We start from the raw sequence: 23,018 nt of genomic DNA on the forward strand, positions 1-23,018 counted from the left end.
TGGCCACAGCCCCCCAGAGCACGGGGGCAGCTGGGGTCCCACCGGCAGGGCCACAGCCCCCCAGAGCACGGGGGCAGCTGGGGTCCCACCGGCATGGCCACAGCCCCCCAGAGCACGGGGGCAGCTGGGGTCCCACCAGCAGTAGGCACAGCCCCCCAGAGCACGGGGGCAGCTGGGGTCCCACCAGCAGTAGGCACAGCCCCCCAGAGCAGGGGGGCAGCTGGGGTCCCACCAGCAGTAGGCACAGCCCCCCAGAGCACGGGGGCAGCTGGGGTCCCACCGGCATGGCCACAGCCAGGAGGGGGTCATGTGGGCAAGCAGAGAACCCCACAGCAACCCTGCTGCAAGCCCAGCACCAAAGCAGGGCCCCGGGGCGCGCTGTGGGCACAGAGGCAGGTCCAGCAGCAGCCATGGCCACAGCCAGAGGGCTCCAAGCTCCTCTGTGCAGGCAGGTCACGGAAATGAGGCAGCTGCAGCTACCGGCGCTGGCTCCAGCACCTCCGGGGCAGCAGGAGCAGCTGGGTGTGCAGCGCTGCCCCGAGCACAGCCCCGCGGGGGCAGGGCACAGCCCCGGGGGGCAGGGAGGGTGAGGAAGCGAAGTGCCTGCAGCCACACCCCCAAGGCAAAAGTGTTAATTTATTAGGAGGCAAAAAAATTGTACAGGTAGAAGAATCCTTTCCCAACAGAGGTCAAATCTGAGCCAAAATCTCTCTTCAAAAAAGAGAAATAAAAGGAGTGGAGGACAACACTTTACAGTCATTAAATTAAACCAACAAAGGTCCCAACCCCAACCCTCTGGTTGTGCAACTCTGCAAAAACAAGAACAGAGGAGACCCTCCCCCAGCCCCACCCCCCTGGAGCTGAGCAAGGGAGGGGCTGGGAGAGGACCCCATGGCCCCCTGCCCCTGGGCCACTGCCACCTTCTCCCCCAGACAGCAGCTGAGGTCAGGCAGCTGCCTCTGACTTGCCCACCCCCTCCCCCCCGTCCAGTCCCTCTCCCCAGACCCTTCCCAACCAGCCTGGCCAGGCCCCCAGGCTGTGCCTGCAGAGACCCAACAACTCATCACATGACACAGCCTGGCACAGCCTCCCTGGCCCCCCAAATATATCCTCTAGCCCTCCCCCCACCCCCAGACAAGGATCCAGTTGTGCTCCCCCAGGCAGGGCAGCAGAGCTGGGGGTGGAGCAGGGCTCAGGAAGGTGCCCCTGGCTCTGCTGGCAGCACTGAGGGTCAGAGGTGTCCCCAGGTGTCTCCCTGTGCCCCCTCCCGGGCACCCCCAGGTGGGCACAGGGGATGCCTTTGGCACGTGGGGCCAGCGTGGTCGCCCCAAGAGGCTGCCTGGGGCTGAGCCACCTGCAGGGACAGTGAGGAGGCAGGAGCCAGCCCTGCGCTCCCCACAGGGGCTGCTGGCATTGCCAGGCCCCTCCTGCACTGACACTGGCCCCTGGCACTGCCAGCTCCTGGCACTGCTGCCCCAGAACAGCCAAGCAGCAGGGCAGCAGGGCAGGATCCAGCCCAGGCACAGGGGCCAGGGGGACACAGGGCATGGGGACATGTGGCCCAGGTGCTGAGGAGGGGCTGGGGCAGAGGCATGCAGCCAGGGGCAGCGGTGGGGGAGGCTGACTGCAGCAGGCTGTGACTAATGGCTGTCCCCCTGGTGGGGTGAGGAGCCAGGGGGATGGCATCAGCTCTCCCCCAAAGCCTGCCCACGGGGCTGAAGCGCCACAAGGGGCAAGGTGGGCATGCTCCCAACCCCCCCAGCGTGCTCTCTGCCTGGGGGCGCAGGCAGGACACCCTGGGAAGAGACAAGGGAGCCTGAGGAGACCTGCCCACAGCCTGGCACAGCCCCACCCCCAAGGGGGCTGCCTTCTCCCAGCACTGAGCCTTGGCCAGAGCCTTCCTCAGCTGGCAGGGCCCAGCTCAGTGACAGACTACAGCTTAACTTAAACTGAGAAGGTAGAGACAGATCCACAGAGCGTACACAGGACCAGGACAGGACAGGGCCAGGGAGGGAGCTGAGCATCTCCCTTACAATAAAAATGAGGGCTCCACCTCAATGCCAGTGGAGTCTGGGGTCCCCTAAAATACCAATCCAGAGAGAGCTGAGGGGCAGGGCAGGGGCTTGGCCCATGGCATCGTCCCAGGCTGCGCCGCGGGCGGCAGGGCCTCAGCTCCGCCTGGACTTCGAGTGCTGGATAAGCCACTGTAGGGTGATGTCTGTGGGGGAAGGGACACTCAGAGCCTCTCCTCTGGCTCTCACCCACCCCCTGTGCTGGGCACACTGCTGCCAGGGGCACAGCCTGCCCTGCCAGCACCCTGCAGCACACTCACCAATGTTGTCCTTCTCTTTGCAGGAGATGGAGTAGCAGCAGATCTCTCGGTCCTGGATGGCAGAGAGGTTCCTGCAGGGGGGAGTGAGCAGGGGAGGGGTGAGAAGGGGAGGGGTGAGCAGGGGAGGGGTGAGCAGGGGAGGGGTGAGCAGGGGGAGGGGAGTGAGCAGGGGAGGGGTGAGCAGGGGAGGGGTGAGCAGGGGAGGGGAGTGAGCAGGGGAGGGGAGTGAGCAGGGGAGGGGAGTGAGCAGGGGAGGGGAGTGAGCAGGGGAGGGGAGTGAGCAGGGGAAGGGAGTGAGCAGGGGAAGGGAGTGAGCAGGGGAAGGGAGTGAGCAGGAGGGAAGGGAATGAGCAGGGGAGGGGAGTGAGCAGGGGAGGGGTGAGCAGGGGAGGGGTGAGCAGGGGAAGGGAGTGAGCAGGGGAAGGGAGTGAGCAGGAGGGAAGGGAATGAGCAGGGGAGGGGAGTGAGCAGGGGAGGGGTGAGCAGGGGAAGGGAGTGAGCAGGGGAAGGGAGTGAGCAGGGGAAGGGAGTGAGCAGGAGGGAAGGGAATGAGCAGGAGGGAAGGGAATGAGCAGGGGAGGGGAGTGAGCAGGGGAAGGGAGTGAGCAGGAGGGAAGGGAGTGAGCAGGGGAGGAGAGTGAGCAGGGGAGGAGAGTGAGCAGGGGAGGAGGGTGAGCAGGAGGGAAGGGAGTGAGCAGGGGAGGAGGGTGAGCAGGGGAGGAGGGTGAGCAGGGGAGGAGGGTGAGCAGGAGGGAAGGGAGTGAGCAGGGGAGGGGAGTGAGCAGGGGAGGGGAGTGAGCAGGGGAGGGGAGTGAGCAGGAGGGAAGGGAGTGAGCAGGGGAGGGGTGAGCAGGGGAGGAGAGTGAGCAGGGGAGGAGAGTGAGCAGGGGAGGGAGTGAGCAGGGGAGGGGTGAGCAGGGGAGGGGTGAGCAGGGGAGGGAGTGAGCAGGGGAGGGAGTGAGCAGGGGAGGGGAGTGAGCAGGGGAGGGGAGTGAGCAGGAGGGAAGGGAGTGAGCAGGGGAGGGAGTGAGCAGGGGAGGAGAGTGAGCAGGGGAGGAGAGTGAGCAGGGGAGGGGAGTGAGCAGGAGGGAAGGGAGTGAGCAGGGGAGGGGTGAGCAGGGGAGGGGTGAGCAGGGGAGGGGAGTGAGCAGGGGAGGGGAGTGAGCAGGGGAGGGGAGTGAGCAGGGGAGGGGTGAGCAGGGGAGGAGAGTGAGCAGGGGAGGAGAGTGAGCAGGGGAGGAGAGTGAGCAGGGGAGGGGTGAGCAGGGGAGGAGAGTGAGCAGGGGAGGGGTGAGCAGGGGAGGGGTGAGCAGGGGAGGAGAGTGAGCAGGGGAGGGGTGAGCAGGGGAGGGGTGAGCAGGGGAGGGGTGAGCAGGGGAGGGGAGTGAGCAGGAGGGAAGGAAGCTCATGCTGCAGGCCCCCGAGGAGCATCTGCAACCAGGAGCTGCCTCTGGGCAGCCTTTTAGTGAGTGCCTTTGGCTCTCAGATGGGGGAGGGAACTGCAGGGCTGAGCTCAGGCTCCCAGGCTCCTGCAGGGGGCTGCTGGGGGCAGCAGCACAGGCTGCCCAGATCCTCGCCCTGAGCCCACGGAGAGCCTGGCCACAAAGGGCACAAAGGTTCCCTCCCTCCCTGTGGCTGCTCTGCCTGCTGTGAGCCCAGGCAAGGTGGGGCTGGGAGCAGCACAGGGCTGAAGTGTGGAGCTGCAGAGCAGCCCTGGGCCAGGGCAGATCTCCAGAGACTCAGGGGAGGCAGAGGTGCTGAGTCAGCACAACGTCCCCAGCACTCCCAGGCAGCTGCACGGGGAAGGGGGGGTAAGGGGCACTGGGGGTGTCACCTGCTGAGCAAGGCCTCCAAGCTGCCAGGGGCATCGTGCCTGCACTGGGCAGAGTGGCAAGAGGCTGGCAGGAGCAGCACCCCCACTGAGCTGAGCTGCACTGGGCTGGGCCCCAACGCCCCCGTGTGGCATGCAGCACCCAGCCCTGGCACCTGCAGCGCCCCCGTGTGGCATGCAGCACCCAGCCCTGGCACCAGCGGCGCCCCCGTGTGGCATGCAGCACCCAGCCCTGGCACCAGCAGCGCCCCCGTGTGGCATGCAGCACCCAGCCCTGGCACCAGCAGCGCCCCCGTGTGGCATGCAGCACCCAGCCCTGGCACCAGCAGCGCCCCCGTGTGGCATGCAGCACCCAGCCCTGGCACCAGCGGCGCCCCCGTGTGGCATGCAGCACCCAGCCCTGGCACCAGCAGCGCCCCCGTGTGGCATGCAGCACCCAGCCCTGGCACCAGCAGCGCCCCCGTGTGGCATGCAGCACCCAGCCCTGGCACCAGCAGCGCCCCCGTGTGGCATGCAGCACCCAGCCCTGGCACCAGCGGCGCCCCCGTGTGGCATGCAGCACCCAGCCCTGGCACCAGCGGCGCCCCCGTGTGGCATGCAGCACCCAGCCCTGGCACCAGCAGCGCCCCCGTGTGGCATGCAGCACCCAGCCCTGGCACCAGCAGCGCCCCCGTGTGGCATGCAGCACCCAGCCCTGGCACCAGCAGCGCCCCCGTGTGGCATGCAGCACCCAGCCCTGGCACCAGCAGCGCCCCCGTGTGGCATGCAGCACCCAGCCCTGGCACCAGCAGCGCCCCCGTGTGGCATGCAGCACCCAGCCCTGGCACCAGCGGCGCCCCCGTCCCCAGGAGCAGGGAGATGGCACCACCAGCCATTGTCTCCAGCCCCTGTGATGCCAGCCTGGCTGGGGAAGCCGAGGCAGAGCATGGCAGGGTGGCCCTGCTGCGGGGCAGGCAGGGGGAGGCCATGGCACACTTACATCTTCTCGATGAGCTCCTTCTCATCCAGGGAGCCAGGCAGGTCTCGCTTGTTTCCCAGGACCAGGACCTGCAGGGGGCACAGAGGGGACACCTGGAGCCAGCAGACCAGGCAGGAAGCTGCTTCTGCTACCCAAGAGTGGACCCTGCTGGAGCTTGCCCTGGCTGTGCTCCCCTGGCACAACCTCCTCCTGGGCACAGCCTCTCCTGGTGCCCTCTGAGAGGCTGGCTCCCTGCAGAGCACTGCCACCTCTGGTGCCATCTTGGATGCTCTCCCAGGGGTCTTGTGTGGCCAGCCCTGAGGTTATCACAGGAGGGAGGTGGAGATGCCCAGCAGAACCTGCTCTGTGGGCAGCTTGCCCTGGCAGGGGCTGCCTGCATCATCCACTGAGCTCTCCCTCAGGCCTTTCCACAGCCACAAAGGCATCCTCAGGCCCTGCAGCCCACCAGGCACCCTGCAGGCCTCTGGAGTGCACCCCATGGCTGTCAGCTGCCAGGGACAGTGCCATGGCCACCTGCCCAGGGTGAGCAGGGCTGGGGAGCAGCATGGGAATGAGCATCCCCTGGGGCACATCTGGAGCCCTGCTCTCAGAACAAAGCTCTCAGGAGGGCTGCAAATGCAGCCTGTGAAGGTGGCAGTGAACACCTGGGACCTGTGGCAGGATCCTCAATCAGCTCCTCCCATAGGTGCCCATTTTAGTGATGGAATCCCAGAATGGTTTGGGTTGGGAAAGCCCTCTGAGATCCCCCAGGCCCACCCCAACCCAACCCCCCCATGGCCACCAAACCATGGCCCCAAGTGCCATGGCCACAGCTTGCTGCAACCCCTCCAGCCATGGGGACTCCACCACCTCCCTGGGCAGCCTCTGCCAGTCCCTGACCACTCCTCCAGCAAAGACATTTGGCCTCCTCTCCAACCTCAGCCTCCCCTGGCACAATTTCAGGCCAGTTCCTCTCCTCCTGTCCCCTGAGCCTGGGGAGCAGAGCCCAACCCCCCCTGGCTGCAGCCTCCTCTCAGGGAGCTGCAGAGAGCACTGAGGTCTCCCTCAGCCTCCCCTGCTCCCAAGTCACTCACAACAGGACAGGAGGAACTGAGGTCAAGCTGCACCAGGGGAGTCCTGGGTTCAGTTCTGGGCAACTCACTCCAAGAAGGACACTGAGAGGCCCAACCCCCACCTGCCTGCAGCCTCCTCTCAAGGAGCACAGAGAGCAAAGCCTGGATGCTGCCTAAGCATCCTGCCCTGGCACACACAGCGTGCCCCATGCTGCCCCCCCGTGCAAATGTCAGCCCAGGAGCTGCTCTCCTAGGAGAGGAGACCCTCATGTCCCTCCAGAAGCAAGGTGCAAATTCCTCCCTGAGGACACCCTGGAGGTTTTCTGGCCTCTCCTACAGCTTCCTTCCCTGTTGGCTGGCCCAGCCCTGAGCTCTACAGTGTCTTTGTCCCAGCTCCTGCAGGAGTGCAGTGGGGATGGGGACACTCCCCAGGGGAAGGGGATTCCCTCCCCACATCTCCTTGGGAAGATCCAAGCCCCTTGCTGCACACTGTGCCAGGAGCAGCCTGGGGGCCAGGAGCAGCCTGGGGGCCAGGAGCAGCAGGGGCTGGGTGCAGGCAGCAGCTCACTGGGATGCCCTGCAGCTGTGGCTTGTCCAGCAGGTTGTGCAGCTCATTCTTGGAGGCCTCTATCTTCTCCTGGTCTGCTGCATCCACCATGTACCTGCAAGGGAAGGGACACCCCTGAGTGGTGCCAAGGCCCTGCTGCTGTGTTGTGGTTTGTGCTGGGCCTGTGCATGGTGATGGGAACAGAATCCTTCTCCAGGATCCCTTGGGCCAAGGAAGGAGAAGGGCTGAGGGTCCTTCTGTCTCCCAGGGGCCTGGGGGACCTCCCTGAAGCCCTCCTCACAGGGGTCCACTCTGCTGACAGCAGGGATGTGGTGGGCAGGAGAAGGCCAGGGGCTGCCTAGGCTGGAGAAGCTGCAAGCCAGAGGTTGCCCCTGAGAGCCCCTGCAAGGCTCATGGCAGCTCCTGTGGAGACAGCAGAACAGAGGGAGAAGGTGCAGAAGGGGAGAAGATGTAGACTTGAGAGGGGCAAGGACCTGCTTGGCCTCCTGAAGGGAGCAGTCCTGGGCAGTGGGCATGCAGCAAAGAGAAGATGAAGGCAGCAGCCAGCAGTGCCTGCTCTGAGCACAGGGCAGGGGCAGGCAGGAGCTGAGGGACTGAGTTCCACCCAAGGACCTGAGTGGAGCCAAAACTGGGGAGGAACTGTTCCAGCAGCTCTATCCCACAGACCAAGAAGCTGGCAGAGTAAAGGTGAGAGACAGCATCAAGCTGCAGCAGGCCCTGGGGGTGCTAGGGAAAGAGCTGCTGAGGCTGTGAGCACAGGGAGCTGAGTCCAGGAGCACCAAGGGGGAGCACAAAGACATTGCCCAGGCACTGCCTGCAGGCTGGGGCAGGGGGGCAGGAGGCAGAGCAAAGGGACACGGAGTGGGGAAGGTGACTGCAGCAAGAGCTGGATGGCCACAGGCTCCTCTCAACCAGGAGGAGAAATCACAGCACTGAGGAGGAGGCAGTGAGCAGCACAGGGCTGGGACACTGCCAGCAGCACTCCTGTGACACAGCCCAGGTGGGGTCCCGGCACCGGCAGCACTGCTGGCACCGCAGCAGAGAGCAGAGCAGGGCAGAAACCAGCCCTCAGGTGCCAGGGGAGGGGCAGGAGGGGAGGGGCAGGAGGGGAGGGGCAGGAGGGGAGGGGCAGGAGGGGAGGGGCAGGAGGGGAGGGGCAGCAGGGGAGGGGCAGCAGGGGAGGGGCAGCAGGGGAGGGGCAGCAGGGGAGGGGCAGCAGGGGAGGGGCAGCAGGGGAGGGGCAGCTATGCCTGGCTGGGGAAATGCTGAGCCCTGGGGGCAGGCAGCCTGCTCCCCAGGAGCATCTGGCCAGGCTCAGCCTGGACTCCCTGCACCACTGCAGCGCTGCTGGGAGTGCAGAGCAGGCTCTGCCTGGAGACCTCCTGCACCAGGCTCCCACAGCAGGGCCTGGCAGTGCTGCTGCAGGCAGCCCTGGCAGCTCCCACAGCAGGGCCTGGCAGTGCTGCTGCAGGCAGCCCTGGCAGCTCCCACAGCAGGGCCTGGCAGTGCTGCTGCAGGCAGCCCTGGCAGCTCCCACAGCAGGGCCTGGCAGTGCTGCTGCAGGCAGCCCTGGCAGCAGGCTCCGGCCCAGGGCTGAGCCTCTCTGCTGGCCTGGGCTCAGCCCTGCAGCACTGTGCGGCACCAACAGGGCTGGGCCCAGAGGGGCAGGAAGGGAAGGGCAGGGCCCTGCGGCCAGGGCTCAGAGGCCCTGGGGGTCCAGTGCCAGGTGAAGCATCTCAAGGGCCAACACCGGTGCCCAGGGCTGGCAGGGGCAGGGGGGGCTGGGCAGGGACTGGCAGGGGCCGGGGGGGCTGGGCAGGGGCCGGGGGGGCTGGGCAGGGACTGGCAGGGGCCGGGGGGGGCTGGGCAGGGGCTGGCAGGGGCCGGGGGGGCTAGGCCGGGGCCGGGGGGGCTGGCAGGGGCTGGGCAGGGGCCGGGGGGGCTGGGCAGGGTCCGGGGGTCCGGGCAGGGGCCGGGGGTCCGGGGGGCACTCACACGATGGCGCTGACGCCGCGGCAGTATCGCTCCCACATGCTGCGGAACCTGGGCTGGCCTCCGATGTCCCAGAGCTGCGGCAGGCAGGAGCTGGCATCACTCCACCCTGCTGCCCACCCCCTCCCTGGCAGGGCACAGGGCACCAGAGCCTCCCCACCCCTCCTCTGCGGCTCCAGCCCCGGGAGCAGGCTGCTGGGCTGCCCAGGAGAGCTCTGGGGGGGGGCAGGCTGTGGAGCCCCTCCTGCAGCCTGTGCCTGGCACACGGCACGGGCACGGCCCCTGGCCCGGCTGGGGCACAGCTCCCCGTGCCCAGCACACCTCCTGGGCACAGCACCCCGTGCCCAGCACCCCTCCTGGGGCACTGCTCCCCGTGCCCAGCACCCCTCCTGGGCACAGCTCCCCGTGCCCAGCACACCCCCTGGGCACAGCTCCCCGTGCCCAGCACACCCCCTGGGCACAGCTCCCCGTGCCCAGCACACCTCCTGGGCACAGCTCCCCGTGCCCAGCACCCCTCCTGGGCACAGCTCCCCGTGCCCAGCACACCCCCTGGGCACAGCTCCCCGTGCCCAGCACACCCCCTGGGCACTGCTCCCCGTGCCCAGCACACCTCCTGGGCACTGCTCCCCGTGCCCAGCACACCCCCTGGGGCACAGCTCCCCGTGCCCAGCACCCCTCCTGGGGCACTGCTCCCCGTGCCCAGCACCCCTCCTGGGCACTGCTCCCCGTGCCCAGCACACCCCCTGGGGCACAGCTCCCCATGCCCAGCACCCCTCCTGGTGCCCTCTCAGAGCGCCCAGCCTGCTCTCAGGTCTCTGCTGCAGGCAGAGGCCCCCAGCCAGCTCCTCCAGCCGGCCCCACTGCTGCTCCACCCCCCCTGGGGCCAGCCCAGAGAGCAGAGCTTTGCCCTCCCTGCTGTGGGGCAGAGGTCACCGCTGCAGGCCACGGCCTGGCCTGCCCCAGGGCTGCTCCCTCAGCGAGGTGACCACAGCCCTGGGCCCCACCGGCCGAGCACAGCAGGAGCCTCCAGCTCTGCATCCCAGCCTGGGCCTCACCACAGCCCTGGGCCCCTGCCCCCCTCCCCTCATCTCCTCTGCTGGGGACCTGCAGTAGCCCAAGGCAGATCCTCCCAGCTGCAGCTGCTGGCATCCTCCAGCCTGCAGCAGCAGGCCCAGCAGCAGCCTCCCCCCCAGCAGCAGCCTCCCCCCCAGCTGCAGCCTCCCCCCCAGCTGCAGCCTCCCCCCCAGCTGCAGCCTCCCCCCAGCCTGCAGCCTCCCCCCAGCTGCAGCCTCCCCCCCAGCTGCAGCCTCCTCCCCAGCTGCAGCCTCCCCTCCAGCCTGCAGCCTCCCCCCCAGCTGCAGCCTCCTCCCCAGCTGCAGCCTCCCCCCCAGCTGCAGCCTCCTCCCCAGCTGCAGCCTCCCCCCCAGCTGCAGCCTCCCCCCCCAGCTGCAGCCTCCCCTCCAGCTGCAGCCTCCCCCCAGCCTGCAGCCTCCCCCCCAGCTGCAGCCTCCCCCCCAGCAGCAGCCTCCCCCCCAGCTGCAGCCTCCCCTCCAGCCTGCAGCCTCCCCCCCAGCTGCAGCCTCCCCTCCAGCTGCAGCCTCCCCCCCAGCTGCAGCCTCCCCTCCTCACCTTGATGGTCACATTGCCCTTGGTGATCTTCCTCATGTTGAAGCCCACCGTTGGGATCATGTCCTCGTTGAACTGGCCTGACTGCAGGGGGGAGGGCACAGGGGGTCAGAGGGCAGCCAGCCCTGCCAGCCTGCCCTGCCAGCCTTGCCAGCCAGCCCTGCCAGCCTGCCCTGCCAGCCAGCCCTGCCAGCCTGCCCTGCCCAGCCAGCCCTGCCCTGCCAGCCTGCCCTGCCAGCCTGCCCTGCCAGCCAGCCCTGCCAGCCCTGCCAGCCAGCCCTGCCAGCCCTGCCAGCCAGCCCTGCCAGCCTGCCCTGCCAGCCTGCCCTGCCCAGCCAGCCTTGCCAGCCAGCCCTGCCAGCCAGCCCTGCCAGCCTGCCCAGCACTGCCCTGCCAGCCAGCCCTGCCCTGCCAGCCAGCCTGCCATGCCACCCTGCCCAGCCAGCCCTGCCAGCACTGCCCTGCCCTGCCAGCCTCCCTGCCAGCTGCTGCCTGCCTCCCCCTGCTGCTGCACACCAGGAGAGCAATGCCAGCCCAGCAGAGGCAATGCCTGCAGCTCAGGTGGGGCTCAGGGGCCTGGGCTTGCTGCCACCCCCCAGCCCCACTGCTGCCCCCCCTGGGCCCAGCCCTGCCCAGGGGGGAGCCTAACCCTTCCTGGGGGGAGGCTGAGCCCCTGCCCACGGAAATGAGCTCAGCTCAGCTGTGCCAGTCCCAAACCCTGCTGCAAACCCTACTGGCAGGGCCTGCAGGGGGCATGCAGGGTGCAGGGAGCTGCCAGGGCACCAGGGAGCCACCTGGGCACCACCATGGCACCAGGGAGCCACCTGGGCACCTGCTCCTTTCCAGCCCAGGGGCTTTGGCTTGTTTGCTACTTCAGCTCACCCAGAGCCCAGCCCAGGCTGCTCTGCTGCCCTGCACCCTGCCTGGGCACGAGGGCCAGGGGTGGTGATGGGCAACAGGGAGGGACACAGAGTGCTGCCCCTGCCCAGAGCTGCCAGCAGCTCACAGCCACTGCTGGGACAGACACAACCCCCTGCTGGCACAGGGCTGGCACAGGGCTGGCACAGGGCTGGGCTGCTGGCACAGGGCTGGCACAGGGGCTGGCACAGGGGCTGGCACAGGGGGATGTTCCAGGTGGCTGCAGCTTTGCTCTGGCATCCTTGGGCAGGGGTCAGGAGCTGCCAGCCCTGCAGCCTCTGCTCCTGGCAGCACCTCAGGGGCACTCAGGTTTCTCTCCCTCCCTGCAGAGGCTCCTGCCAGGGAGGGCACCAGGGAAGCTTTGGCACCCAGCACCACGCAGCCCTGGGCCCTTTGGCCAGCAGTGCCAGCAGTGCCAGCAGCTGCAGCCAGCTCCTCCCTGCAAGCCCTGCCTGCCCCAGAGCCTTTCCTGCCCTGGGACTCCCCTGGGGCCTCTCTCAGCTAACACAAACCTCAAAGGGGAAGGCAAACCAAGTGCCCTGCTGAGCACAGCTCCTCCAGACCCAGGGCAGCAGCCAGGCCTCAGCCTCCCCTGAGCCCCCCCAGGGGCTCTGCACACTGTGCCACTTCCCCTTCTCACTTCCCCTCTGCACCACGGGCAGAGCTCAGCAGCCAGAGGGGCTCCAGGCACAGGAGGCACAGCAGGGAAGGGCAGGGGGCAGGGGCAGGCTGCAGCCCTGCACAGCCTGGCTCCACAGCCCAGGGCTGGGAGGGGAAGCTCAGCTGCAGAGCACTTGCTGAGGAGCTCTGCACAGGCTGGGTGCCAGGGCCCAGGGCTGCAGGGAGCTCCTCTGCCTGCCCCACACAGGGAGCAGCCTCTGCCAGCAGGGCACAGCCTTGCCCAGCCAGAGCCTGCCTCCAGCGTGCCCAGGCCAAGGCCAAGCCCCCAGAGCAGTGCTGCAGCTGGGCTGGGAATGGCAGACTGCTGCTGCAGGGTGCCCTGCTCCTGGCCCTGCTGCCCTGGCACCTGGGGCAGCACTCCCCCTGCCCAGCTGCTTCTGCTGCCCTGCCAGAGCCTTGCCAGCTTGGCACGACCCCTGGTGCCCTGCCCCCTGCCCAGCCACCCTGCACCCCAGGCCTTGGGCACAGCCCCAGCCAGCCCCTGCAGCCCCAGGGGCAGGGGGAGCAGAGCCCAGCCCAGCCCCAGCTCAGCCCCAGCCCCAGCCCCAGCTCAGCCCCAGCCCCAACCCAGCCCCAGCTCAGCCCCAGCCCAGCCCCAGCCCAGCCCAGCCCCAGCCCCAACCCAGCCCAGCCCCAGCCCAGCCCCAGCCCCAGCCCCAACCCAGCCCAGCCCCAGCCCAGCCCAGCCCCAGCCCCAGCCCAGCCCAGCCCCAACCCAGCCCCAGCCCAGCCCCAGCCCAGCCCCAGCCCAGCCCCAGCCCCAGCCCCAGCCCAGCCCAGCCCCAGCCCCAACCCAGCCCAGCCCCAGCCCAGCCCCAGCCCCAACCCCAACCCAGCCCAGCCCCAGCCCAGCCCCAGCCCAGCCCAGCCCCAGCCCAGCCCCAACCCAGCCCCAGCCCAGCCCCAGCCCAGCCCCAGCCCAGCCCCAGCCCAGCCCAGCCCCAACCCAGCCCCAGCCCAGCCCCAGCCCCAGCCCCAGCCCCAGCTCCAGCCCCATCCCAGCCCCAGCCCCAGCGCAGCCCCAGCCCCAGCCCCAGCCCCAGCCCCAGCCCCAGCCCCAGCCCCAGCTCCAGCCCCATCCCAGCCCCAGCCCCATCCCAGCCCCAGCCCCAGCCCCATCCCCAGCCCCAGCCCCATCCCAGCCCCAGCCCCAGCCCAGCCCCAGCCCCAGCCCCAACCCAACCCCAGAGCCTCTGCCTGCTTCCAGAGCTGTGCAGAGCATCACCCCAGGGCCCTGTGCTGGCACTGCCATGGGCAGCCAGGGCTGGGGGCCAGGGCTGGCCCTCCAAAGCCACAGCTGCAGCCTGCACACAGGCTCTGGCTCTGCAGCTTCCCTCAGCTGCCAGCAGCTCTCCTGGCCATGCTCCTGGGGCAGCACTGCAGCTGCAGCAGGCTCTGCTGCCCTGCCCCAGCCAGCACTGGGCTGCAAGGGAGCCTCCAAGGCCTCTGCAGCCCCTGCAGGCAGCAGGGACAGCCCCAGCTGAGAGCAGGCTGCCCAGGGCCACACCAAAGCTGAGCTCCAATGGCCCCAGGGGGAGGCCTCCACCTCCCTGGGCAGCTTGCTCCAGGGTCTCAGCACCCTCCTTGGCAAGAACTTTTTCAGGGCTCTCTTCTCTCAGTGGCCAGAAGGGGATCTGGGGACAGCCCTGAGGAGGGCAGGCAGGCCACAGGCCAGCTGGCCTTGGAGCCAAGGGGATGCCAGGGTGAGCAGCCAGGCAAGATCCATGCAGGGGCTGTGGGGCAGAGCAGGCACCACTGAGGCTCAGCTGCTCTCCCCCAAAGCTTCTCAGCACAAAGGAAAACTCCTGGGCTGCTTCTGCTCCTTCAGCACTGCAGCACAGCCCGGAGGGCACAGAGCCAGGAGGCACCAGGGGAGGAGGTGGCTGCTGGGGGCATGGGAAGGTCCAGGACAACTGCCAGAGCAAGCCTGGGGCTGAGGGTCCACTGAGAGACCTCTGTGAGAGTTATGGCTGAGGAACACCCAGCAGGCACTGCCAGCAGGGAGGTGCAGGGCAACCCTCTGCCTCCCCCAGGGCTGCCAGGGTGAGCCCTGAGAGAAGCCTGCCCTGCCCCCCAGGGCTGTGCTGCAAGGGCTCAGAGGGGGCAGGGGGACCCCAGGGGGGGCAGCAGGTCCTGGCTCCCCCTCCCCTTTCCTGCCTGGCCTCTGGGGAAGCTCTGCAGCTCTTCCCTTTGGGCTGGCTGGGAGCTGCTGCTGGCACCCTGGGGTGGGCAGGCTGCACCCAGCTGTGGGGGGAGTCAGTGCCAGCCCAGCCTGGGCTCTGCAGGTGCCCTGCCCCCAGCTCTGTGATCCCTTTGCCCTGGGGACCTTTCCTCCTCTGTTAACATCACCTCCTTCACTCCCAGCTCTGGGCAAGCCTTTGGGGCTGCCCCCTGGGGGGAGAGGGAGAGGAGAGGTAATCCAAGCTCTCTCCTGACACCCAACCCCTGTGCAGCTCTGGGCCCCTCCCAAGACACTGAGGTGCTGCTGGAAGGTGTCCAGAGGGGGACAGTGAGGCTGTGAGGGGTCTGGAGCACAAGTGCTGTGAGGAGAGGCTGAGGGAGCTGGGGCTGCTCAGCCTGCAGGGGAGGAGGCTGAGGGGAGACCTCCTGGCTCTCTGCAGCTCCCTGAGGGGAGGCTGGAGCCAGGAGGGGCCTGGCCTCCTCCCCAGGGAACAAGGGACAGGAGGAGAGGAAATGGCCTCAGACTGCAGCAGGGGAGGCTCAGCTTGGACATTAGGAAAGATTCCTTCAGCAGAAGGGTGATGGAGCACTGGCCCAGGCTGTCCCCAGCCCTGGGGGTGTTTAAAGGACCTCTGGATGAGGAGCCTGGGGCCGGGGGCTGAGAGCTGTGCACAGGCAGGGGCTGGGCATGGCTGGGCTCAGTGCTCCAAGCAGGACAGTCTCTGGCACACTGCAGCTAAAGCACTGCTGCTGTGTCCCCAGCTGCAGAGGAAGGGAGGACTGCCCTGGGCTGTTCCACTGGGAACAAAGCTGAAGAGGAAACCCAGAAGAGCAGAGGAGAAGCAGGCAGAGGCTGCAGGAGCAGGGAGCTGGGGCCAGGGACAGCCCTCCCACGAGCTGCAGCTGCTGGAGGTTTGCTGCCAGGCCAGGGAAGATTCAGCAGGTCTGAATCTGTCCTCAGGTGCAAGGCTGCAGAGCCTTCAGCTCCCAGAGCCTGTCCTGCAGCAGAGAGCCAGCCCCACATCCATCAGGCACAGCTGCCAAGCCTTCAGCCTGTGCCCAGCCTGAGTCTGCTCATGCCCACGAGGGGCTCAGGCACCAGCTCCTTCCCTGGGCCTCTGGGAAGTGCCTGAGGACAGAGCCCTACCCCATCCCCCCCAGCAGAGCCTGGCCCGGTCCAGGGGCAAGGGCTGAGGAGCTGCTGGTGACATCCAGACAGGGCCCAGCAGCTGCTGCAAGGAGCAGGCAGAGGACTGGAGCCCTCACTGAGCTCACCACAGCCACCCCCTTGGCTCTGCTCAGCTGGAGCCCCCTCCAAGGCTGCCCTGCTGTGGAGGGCCAGAGGCCTCCAGGCCAGGCTCCTGCTGCCCTGCAGCTGGGCAGTCTGACAGCCCTGGGGCAGCCTCCAGGGCAGCACTCACTGCAGAGAGGACTGCAGCCCCCCCAGCCAGCAGCTGCTGGCTCTGGCTGTGCCCAGTGGGGATCCAAGGCCTCCTCAGCTGCCTGAGGCTGTGGCAGGGCTCAGCCCCAGTGCCCAGGCAAGGCCAGGCAGGGGCAGGGCAGCCCCCAAGGCCTCACCTGGGAGCTGTGTGATGCCAGCAGCAGGCAGGCAGGCAGCACACCAGTGAGCTGCAGTGGCCTCTGGGCCCTGCTCTGCAGCCCACTGCTGGTGCTCACAGACACAGAGGACAGAGACCCTCAGCCAGGGAGCAGCCAGAAATGGAGCTGTGCAGCACAGTGCAGCACACAGACTGCCCTGTGGCCATGCAGTGGATCCTCTGCCTCCCCTCAGCCCTCTGGGTCCCAGCTCTGCTCCCAGAAAGCCCCCAGGGGCAAGGCCAGGATGCTTCTGCCCTGCTGCACCTGGGGCAGGAATGGCTGAGACCTGTCCCAGTGCTGAGTGGTTTGTAGGGAAGCCTGAGCAGTGCACCAGCCCCAACCCCCTTCCAGGGAGCTCAGGGCTCAGCCAGCGCCCCCTGCCATGGCCAGGGACACCTCACACCACAGCAGCTTGCTCACAGCCACCTCCAGCCTGGCTGCAAACACCTCCAGGCAGGAGGCTTCCACCACCTCCCTGGGCAGCCTGGGCCAGGCTCTCACCACCCTCCTGGCCAACAACTTCTTCCTCACAGCCAATCTCCATCTCCCCACTTCTAGCTCTGCTCCATCCCCCCCAGTCCTATCCCTCCCTCACACCCTCCAAAGTCCCTCCCCAGCTTTCCTGCAGCCCCCTGCAGATCCTGGCAGGCCACAAGGAGGTCTCCTGGGAGCCTTCTCCTCTCCAGCCTGCACAACCCCAACTCTCTCAGGCTGTCTGCAGAGCAGAGCAGCTCCAGCCCTCTGCTCCTCCTCCTGGCCCTTCTCTGGACACCTTCCAGCCCCTCCAGAGCCTTCCTGGCACAGAGGCTCCAGAGCTGGCCCCAGAGCTGCAGCTGTGGGCTCAGCAGAGTGGAGCAGAGGGGCAGAATCCCCTCCCTGGCCCTGCTGGCCACACTTCTCCTGCTGCAGCCCAGGCTCTGCTTGGCTCTCTGGGCTGCCAGTGCTCACTGCTGGCTCCTGCTGAGCTTCTCCTCCCCCAGCACCCCCAAGGCCTTTTCTCCAGGGCTGCTCTCCAGCCAGTCCCTGCCCAGCCTGGATCAGTGCTTGGGATTGCCCTGCCCCAGCTGCAGGACCTTGCCCTTGGCCTTGTTGAACCTCCTGAGGCTGTCCTGGGCCCAGCCCTGCAGCCTGCCCAGGTGCCTCTGGATGGATCCTTCCCTCCAGTGGCCAGCAGCACCAACAGCTGGGTGCTGAAGGTGCCTCAGTGCCACTGCCCATGCTGCTGAGGAGGATGATAATCAAGACAGCAGTGCTGCTCTGCTGGGCAAGCAGTTGGCACTGTCTGGGGCTGCTTGCCAAGCAGCAGCAGGATGGTGCCTGGCTGAGCCTGGCAGGGCCCTTCAGCCCTCCTGATGGTTCTGCTCTGGACAATGCAACCTACACTGAGGCACCACTTGTGCACACTGAGACCAGAACCTCACAGCTCCCAGTGCTCCCAGAGCTCCCAGAGCTCCCAGTGCTTCCCAGAGCTTCCAGTGTTCCCAGTGCTTCCCAGTGCTCCCAGAGCTTCCCAGAGCTCCCAGTGCTTCCCAGAGCTCCCAGAACTCCTACTTCTCCCAGTGCTTCCCAGAGCTCCCACAGCTCCCAGTGCTCCCAGTGCTTCCAGTGCTCCCAGTGTTCCCAGTGCTCCCCAGAGCTCCCAGAGCTCTCAGTGCTCCCAGTGCTTCCCAGTGCTCCCACAGCTCCCAGTGCTCCCACAGCTCCCAGTGCTTCCCAGAGCTCCCACAGCTCCCAGAGCTCCCAGAGCTTCCCAGAGCTCCCACTGCTCCCAGTGCTCCCAGAGCTTCCCAGAGCTCCTACTGCTCCCAGTGCTTCCCAGAGCTCCCACAGCTCCCAGTGCTCCCAGAGCTCCCAGTGCTTCCCAGACCTCCTACTGCTCCCAGTGCTTCCCAGAGCTCCCACAGCTCCCAGTGCTCCCAGTGTTCCCAGTGCTTCCCAGAGCTCCTACTGCTCCCAGTACTTCCCAGAGCTCCTACTGCTCCCAGTGCTCCCAGAGCTCTCAGTGCTCCCAGTGCTTCCCAGTGCTCCCACAGCTCCCAGTGCTTCCCAGTGTTCCCAGTGCTCCCACAGCTCCCAGTGCTTGCCAGAGCTCCCAGTGCTCCTAGAGCTCCTAGACCTCCCACTGCTCCTAGAGCTCCCAGTGCTCCCACTGCTCCCAGAGCTCCCAGTGCTTCCCAGAGCTCCCAGTGCTCCTAGAGCTGCCAGTGCTCCCAGAGCTCCCAGTGCTTCCCAGAGCTCCCAGTGCTCCTAGAGCTGCCAGTGCTCCCAGAGCTCCCAGTGCTTCCCAGAGCTCCCAGTGCTCCTAGAGCTGCCAGTGCTCCCAGAGCTCCTAAAGCTCCCAGTGCTCCTCACAGCTCCCAGTGCTTCCCAGTGCTCCTAAAGCTCCTAGAGCTCCCAGTGCTTCCCACAGCTCCCAGTGCTCCTAAAGCTCCTAGAGCTCCCAGTGCTCCCAGAGCTCCCAGTGCTCCCAGCTCTGTTTGACCTCTTCACCAAGGGCAGTGGGATCCAGTCTGCAGGTGGCAGGCAGTGGTGCAGCTGGCATGGGAGGGTGGCATCCAGAGGGACCTGCATGGGCACAGTGATCCCCTCTGAGCCATGGCTCAGCAAGGCCAGGCCCAAGGTCAGGCTGGGGATGAAGGGCTGGGGAGCAGCCCTGAAGAGGACTTGGGGATGTTGGTGGTTGACAAACTGGACAGGAGCCAGCACCAGGCACTCACAGCCCAGCCCCAGCCTGGCCTGGCCTGAGCCCCAGCCTGGCCTGGGCCCCAGCAGTGTGGCAGCAGGGCCAGGGCCAGGGCAGGTCAGACAGAGCCCTGAGCAACCAGAGCCAGTTAAAGATGCTCTGCTCACTGCAAGATTTGGACTGGGTGAGCTTCAAAGGTCCCTTTCAGTTCCAGCCCCTCTGTGATGCTCTGCTGCTGGGAAGTCCCTGCTGCCCCTTCCTGCTGATGCCAGCACAGCTGCAGCTGCAGGGCAAGCTCTGCCCCATGCCAGCAGCATGGAGAGTGCCCCAAGGAGCCCTACCTGCCACCTGCTCCAGGGAGCTCAGGGGCAGCAGCAGCAGCCCAGACTCTGCCTCTGGAGGCAGCACCAGGACCAGCCCCCAGCTCCACTGCACTGGGCCCTGCAGAGCCCATGCAGAGGCACACCTGGGAGAGACAGCAGAGTGGAAGTGCAGCAGATCTCCTTGCTCCTCCCTCAGCATCTCCAGCACCTCTCCCCTCTGCCCCCCCAGCCACCCCTGGGCACCTTGCAGTCCCTGCCTCCCCTCAGGCTCAGGCACTGAGTTCCTCCTGGCAAGGAGGGTCACAGTGGTGGGGGGAGAGTGGCTGCAGGTGGGAGCAGGCACTGAGTGCTGTGGTGCTGCAAGCTGCTGTCAGCAGGCACCTGTGCATCCCCCTCCCTGCCTGGTGCCACCCACAAGGCTGATGCAGGGCTCTGAACACTCTGAGCAGGGCTCAAGCATGGGAGGGTGTCCCAGCCCCCCCCAGCTCAGACCTTGGCCTGCAGTCCCTCCCCTGGAAGGCTCTCCAGCACTGGTGGGACCTGCAGCGTTGAACCAAGAGCAGCAGAACTCTCTCTTGTTTCAAACACCTTCTGCACCAAGGGCTTTAGAGCCCAGCACCCAGGGAAGGCTCCAAGGCACTCAGAGTTTACCTCTCGTGCCCTAGACCAAGGACAAGGCAGCTGAAACCCCACTGGCTCCAGGTCAAAGCCAGCTCCAGATGTGGCTTACAGCCTTTCACCCCTCCTTGGATGCAGGACTTGGAGTTCCATCTCCTGACAGCCAAGGAGTGAATAAAGTGAGTCTTGAACAATAAAACCTGCGGCCAGGAGAGGCAGGAGGAGCAGCCAGGCCCTGAGCTGTGGCTGCCCTCAGCAAAGCCTGCACCCAGCAGGGCCACGGCTGGGAGCTGCTGCAGGAAACCCTCCCAGGGCCAACGCCTGCACGGCAGTGCTGGAGGCAAGGATGGCAGCAGCCCTGCAGCCCCCCCCGAGCAGCTGTCACCCCCCCCCAAAGAGGCTCTGCCCCCCCTGAGCAGCTGTGACCCCCCAGAGCAGCTGTGACCCCCCAGAGCGGCTCTGCCCCCCCCCCCAGAGCGGCTGTGACCCCCATGAGCGGCTCTGCCCCCCCCCCCAGAGCAGCTGTGCCCCCAGCCTGGGAGCACTGTCTGCATCACAGAGACCTTTGGGAGCCCTGCAGCAATGCCCAAAGCTGACACTTTTCAGGTCAGGTTTGTCCCCAGGCCCAAACCTCAAGCCCCAAACCCCAGACCCCAAGTCCCAGACCCCAGACCCCAAGTCCCAAACCCCAGACCCCAAGTCCCAAACCCCAAGTCCCAGACCCCAAGTCCCATTCCCCAGACCCCAAGTCCCAGACCCCCTCTAACACTTCCATGCCATCCCCTGAGGCTCAGGGGGGTCCCCTGCAGCTGCTGCCGGGCTGGGGCTTTCACCTCAGGTCATTCAGCTGTCCTCAGGCAGCTCTCCCCCACAGGCCTCCCTCTGGAGGTCACTGCCCCTGCAACAAAATCTGAGCTTCCCAAACAACTTCAGAGGCAAAGCTGCAGCAGAGCTCAGGCCCCGACCTGGCTGCCCGGCAGGGTGTCGAGCACGGCAGAGCTGCTGCCGCAGCAGCAGGCTGTGGAGCCTCAGCCCCCAGCCCGCCCGGGGAGCTGCAGCAGCTGCTGGGCATCGCTCTCCCCTGCGAGGCAGGAAGGCCTCCTGCCCAGGCCCTGCAGGTGCAGCCTTGCACACAGCAAACTTGTGGAGCAGGAATCCCAGCAAGGCCATGCTGAGCCCCTCTGCTGCAGACAGGGCTTGGCAGAGCAGGAGGCCTGCGAGGGGCCAGGCTGCTGAAGGAGCCACGGGAGAGGGCCAGGAGGAAGAGCAGAGGGCTGGAGCTGCTCTGCTGTGAGGACAGACTGAAGGAGTTGGGGCTGTGCAGTCTGGAGAAGAGAAGGCTCTGAGGTGACCTCATTGTGGCCTTCCAGGATCTGCAGGGGGCTCCAGGAAGGCTGGGGAGGGACTGCTCAGGATCTCAGGCAGTGCTAGGACTAGGGGGAATGGAATGAAGCTGGAGGTGGGGAGATTCAGGCTGGAGGGGAGGAGGAAGTTCTTCCCCATGAGAGTGGTGAAGCCCTGGAATGGGTTGTGCAGGGAGGTGGCTGGGGCCCTGTCCCTGGAGGTGTTTCAGCCCAGGCTGGCTGAGGGTCTGGCCAGGCTGATCTAGTGTGGGGCGTCCCTGCCCATGGCAGGGGGGTTGGGGCTGGCTGATCCTTGTGGTCCCTTCCAACCCTGACTGATTCTGTGATACTGTGATACTATGAGGACCATCCTGTGACCTCCAGCCCAGCCCAGCCGGTTTGGGCCAAGGCTCCACCACCCTTTAAAGCTTATCTGGCTGCTTTAAACGAGCTCAGTTACTGCTCTATTTTTAATGCTGGCTGTGCTGCCATTAACAGGCCAGCAAGGGGCTGGTGGGGCCCACGTGGCACCACCACATCTTGTCCCAACGTGGGACTGCACAGAAGGAGCACTGGACATGCAAGCAGCAGGGCCAAAGTCACCCCACAAAGGACTGCTGCTCATGGTCACTGCCACACAGCCACGGTGCCCCCTGCTCCTCTGGCAGGGGAGAGCCAGCAGGAGACCTGAGGGACTGCCTGCAAAGCAGCTCAACAGCAAGAGCACCACTGTCTCCAAGGGACATCTCAGGGGGTCCTCTCCCGGCCCCTGGGCACCTTTGTCCCTGCAGCACCCAAACCGAGGGAAGCCCTCCCGGGGAGCACTGCCTCCAAACCAGCTGCAAAATGACCTTTGACGACCCCACGGCTCCCGGCGCCCCGGGCAAGCAGAAACAACTCTCCTGGCAGCGGAGCAGACGCCCAGGGAGACAGCGTGCACAGAGCAGGGCGCTGCAGGGGCAGCCGGGGGGGCCACATCCATCCCCCTCCATGACATCCTCTGGGAGCCACCGCCCCTTCAGCACCGCCCCACCGGCGGCTCCCAGCTCCCAGCCCCACGCCTAGGGGGGGCGAGAGCAGCCCCAAGAGCCAGAAGGGAGACACCGCTGAGCAGCCCCATGGGTGCACCCACACCCTGCGCCGCAGCACCCAGGGCCCCCAGCTCCAGCCTGCAGGTCTGGGGGCCCCGTGGGTGAAGGAGCTCAGCTGGGAGGAGTCCGGCGCTGAGGGGTCCCCAGGGCGGGAGGCACTGCCCTGTTGTGGCGCAAAGCTCAAGCGGCTGAGACAGCCCCCGGCACCCACAGGACGCTGCTGCAGCGTGCTGGCCGAGGAAGGGACGAGCGCCCCGGGGCAAAGGACCTCACACCGAGCCACCGGCCCCGGCGGCACCGAGCCCGGCAGGGTCCTCGGGAGGCCGCACCTGCGGCGGGGCCCGGCGATGACAAAGCGCCAGCCGCCGAGGGGCTGAGGGCAGCGACTCCCCCCGCGCCCGGGCCGGGGCTCCGGCAGCGGCAGACCCCCGCGGGACCAGCCCGGCGCGGCAGGGCAGGCGAGCGCCGGATCCTGCCCGGGGGCTGCCGGGGCTGCAGCCTGCACCCCACGGCCCCGCCCGGGCCCTGCGCCCCCAGCCCGGGCCCTGCGCCCCCAGCCCGAGCCCACACCCCTCAAATGCACTTCTGGGCTCGGGTGCAATAGGGCGGACCCGGGGAGCAACCCCGGGGAGCAACCGGAGGTATGCAGGATGGAGGTGCAAGGAGGGGGCGCCAGGAGCAGGGGGGGGCCGCGGGCGGGGGGCAGCGGCGCTCACCGCGATGACGTTGACGAAGGTGGTCTTGCCCGAGTACTGCAGCCCCACCAGGGTCAGCTCCATCTCCTCCTTCCAGAACAGCGCCCGGAACCAGTCCAGCAGCTTGTTGAAGAGCGCCAGCATGGTGCCGGGCCGCGCCGAGCGGGGACAGCCGGGGCGGGCCGAGCCGAGCCGAGCCGAGCGGGGCCAGCCGGGGCGGGGCCGAGCCGAGCCAAGAGGCGGCCGCGCTGAGCGGGGCCGAGCCGAGCGGGGCCGAGCCGAGCGGAGCCAGCCGGGGCGGGGCCGAGCCGAGCAGGGCCAGCCGGGGCGGAGCCGAGCCGAGGCAAGAGCCGAGCGGGGCCGAGCCGAGCGCGTGCGGGCCGAGCCGAGCCGAGCGGGGCCGAGCCGAGCGCGTGCGGGCGGAGCCGATCGAGGCCGAGCCGCCGCCGCCGCCCGGGTATTGTCCGCGCGCCTCCTGCCGCACCGCCGCGCGCCGCCCTGCGCGC

At 67.5% G+C, this 23,018-nt stretch overlaps 1 protein-coding gene across 1 annotated transcript; it reads right to left on the bottom strand.

The window, feature by feature from the left end:
- Nucleotides 1-616: 616 nt before the first annotated feature.
- Nucleotides 617-22,832, bottom strand: ARL8A (ADP ribosylation factor like GTPase 8A). The gene is made up of 7 exons (XM_068164677.1): nt 22,534-22,832; nt 10,384-10,464; nt 8,758-8,831; nt 6,763-6,856; nt 5,143-5,210; nt 2,333-2,403; nt 617-2,218 (listed from the first exon to the last, which is right to left on the bottom strand). The coding sequence occupies exons 1-7, from the start codon at nt 22,654-22,656 to the stop codon at nt 2,169-2,171; spliced, it is 561 nt and encodes a 186-aa protein (XP_068020778.1). The 5' UTR covers nt 22,657-22,832; the 3' UTR covers nt 617-2,168.
- Between the last annotated feature and the right edge of the window lie 186 nt (nt 22,833-23,018).

This window comes from Melanerpes formicivorus, unplaced genomic scaffold (assembly GCF_026170545.1).
Source record: "Melanerpes formicivorus ecotype bairdi unplaced genomic scaffold, bMelFor1.0.p_v2 SCAF_82, whole genome shotgun sequence".
Taxonomy (NCBI): domain Eukaryota; kingdom Metazoa; phylum Chordata; class Aves; order Piciformes; family Picidae; genus Melanerpes; species Melanerpes formicivorus.

Excerpts from the sequence above, each read along its gene's own strand:
- ARL8A (XM_068164677.1), bottom strand. The coding sequence starts at position 22,656 with ATGCTGGCGCTCTTCAACAAGCTGCTGGACTGGTTCCGGGCGCTGTTC. Across the intron at positions 5,211-6,762 it reads CACAGCTGCAGGGCATCCCA|GTCCTGGTCCTGGGAAACAA; the intron begins GTGAGCTGCTGC and ends TGCCCCCTGCAG. Across the intron at positions 2,219-2,332 it reads CAAAGAGAAGGACAACATTG|ACATCACCCTACAGTGGCTT; the intron begins GTGAGTGTGCTG and ends CTTCCCCCACAG.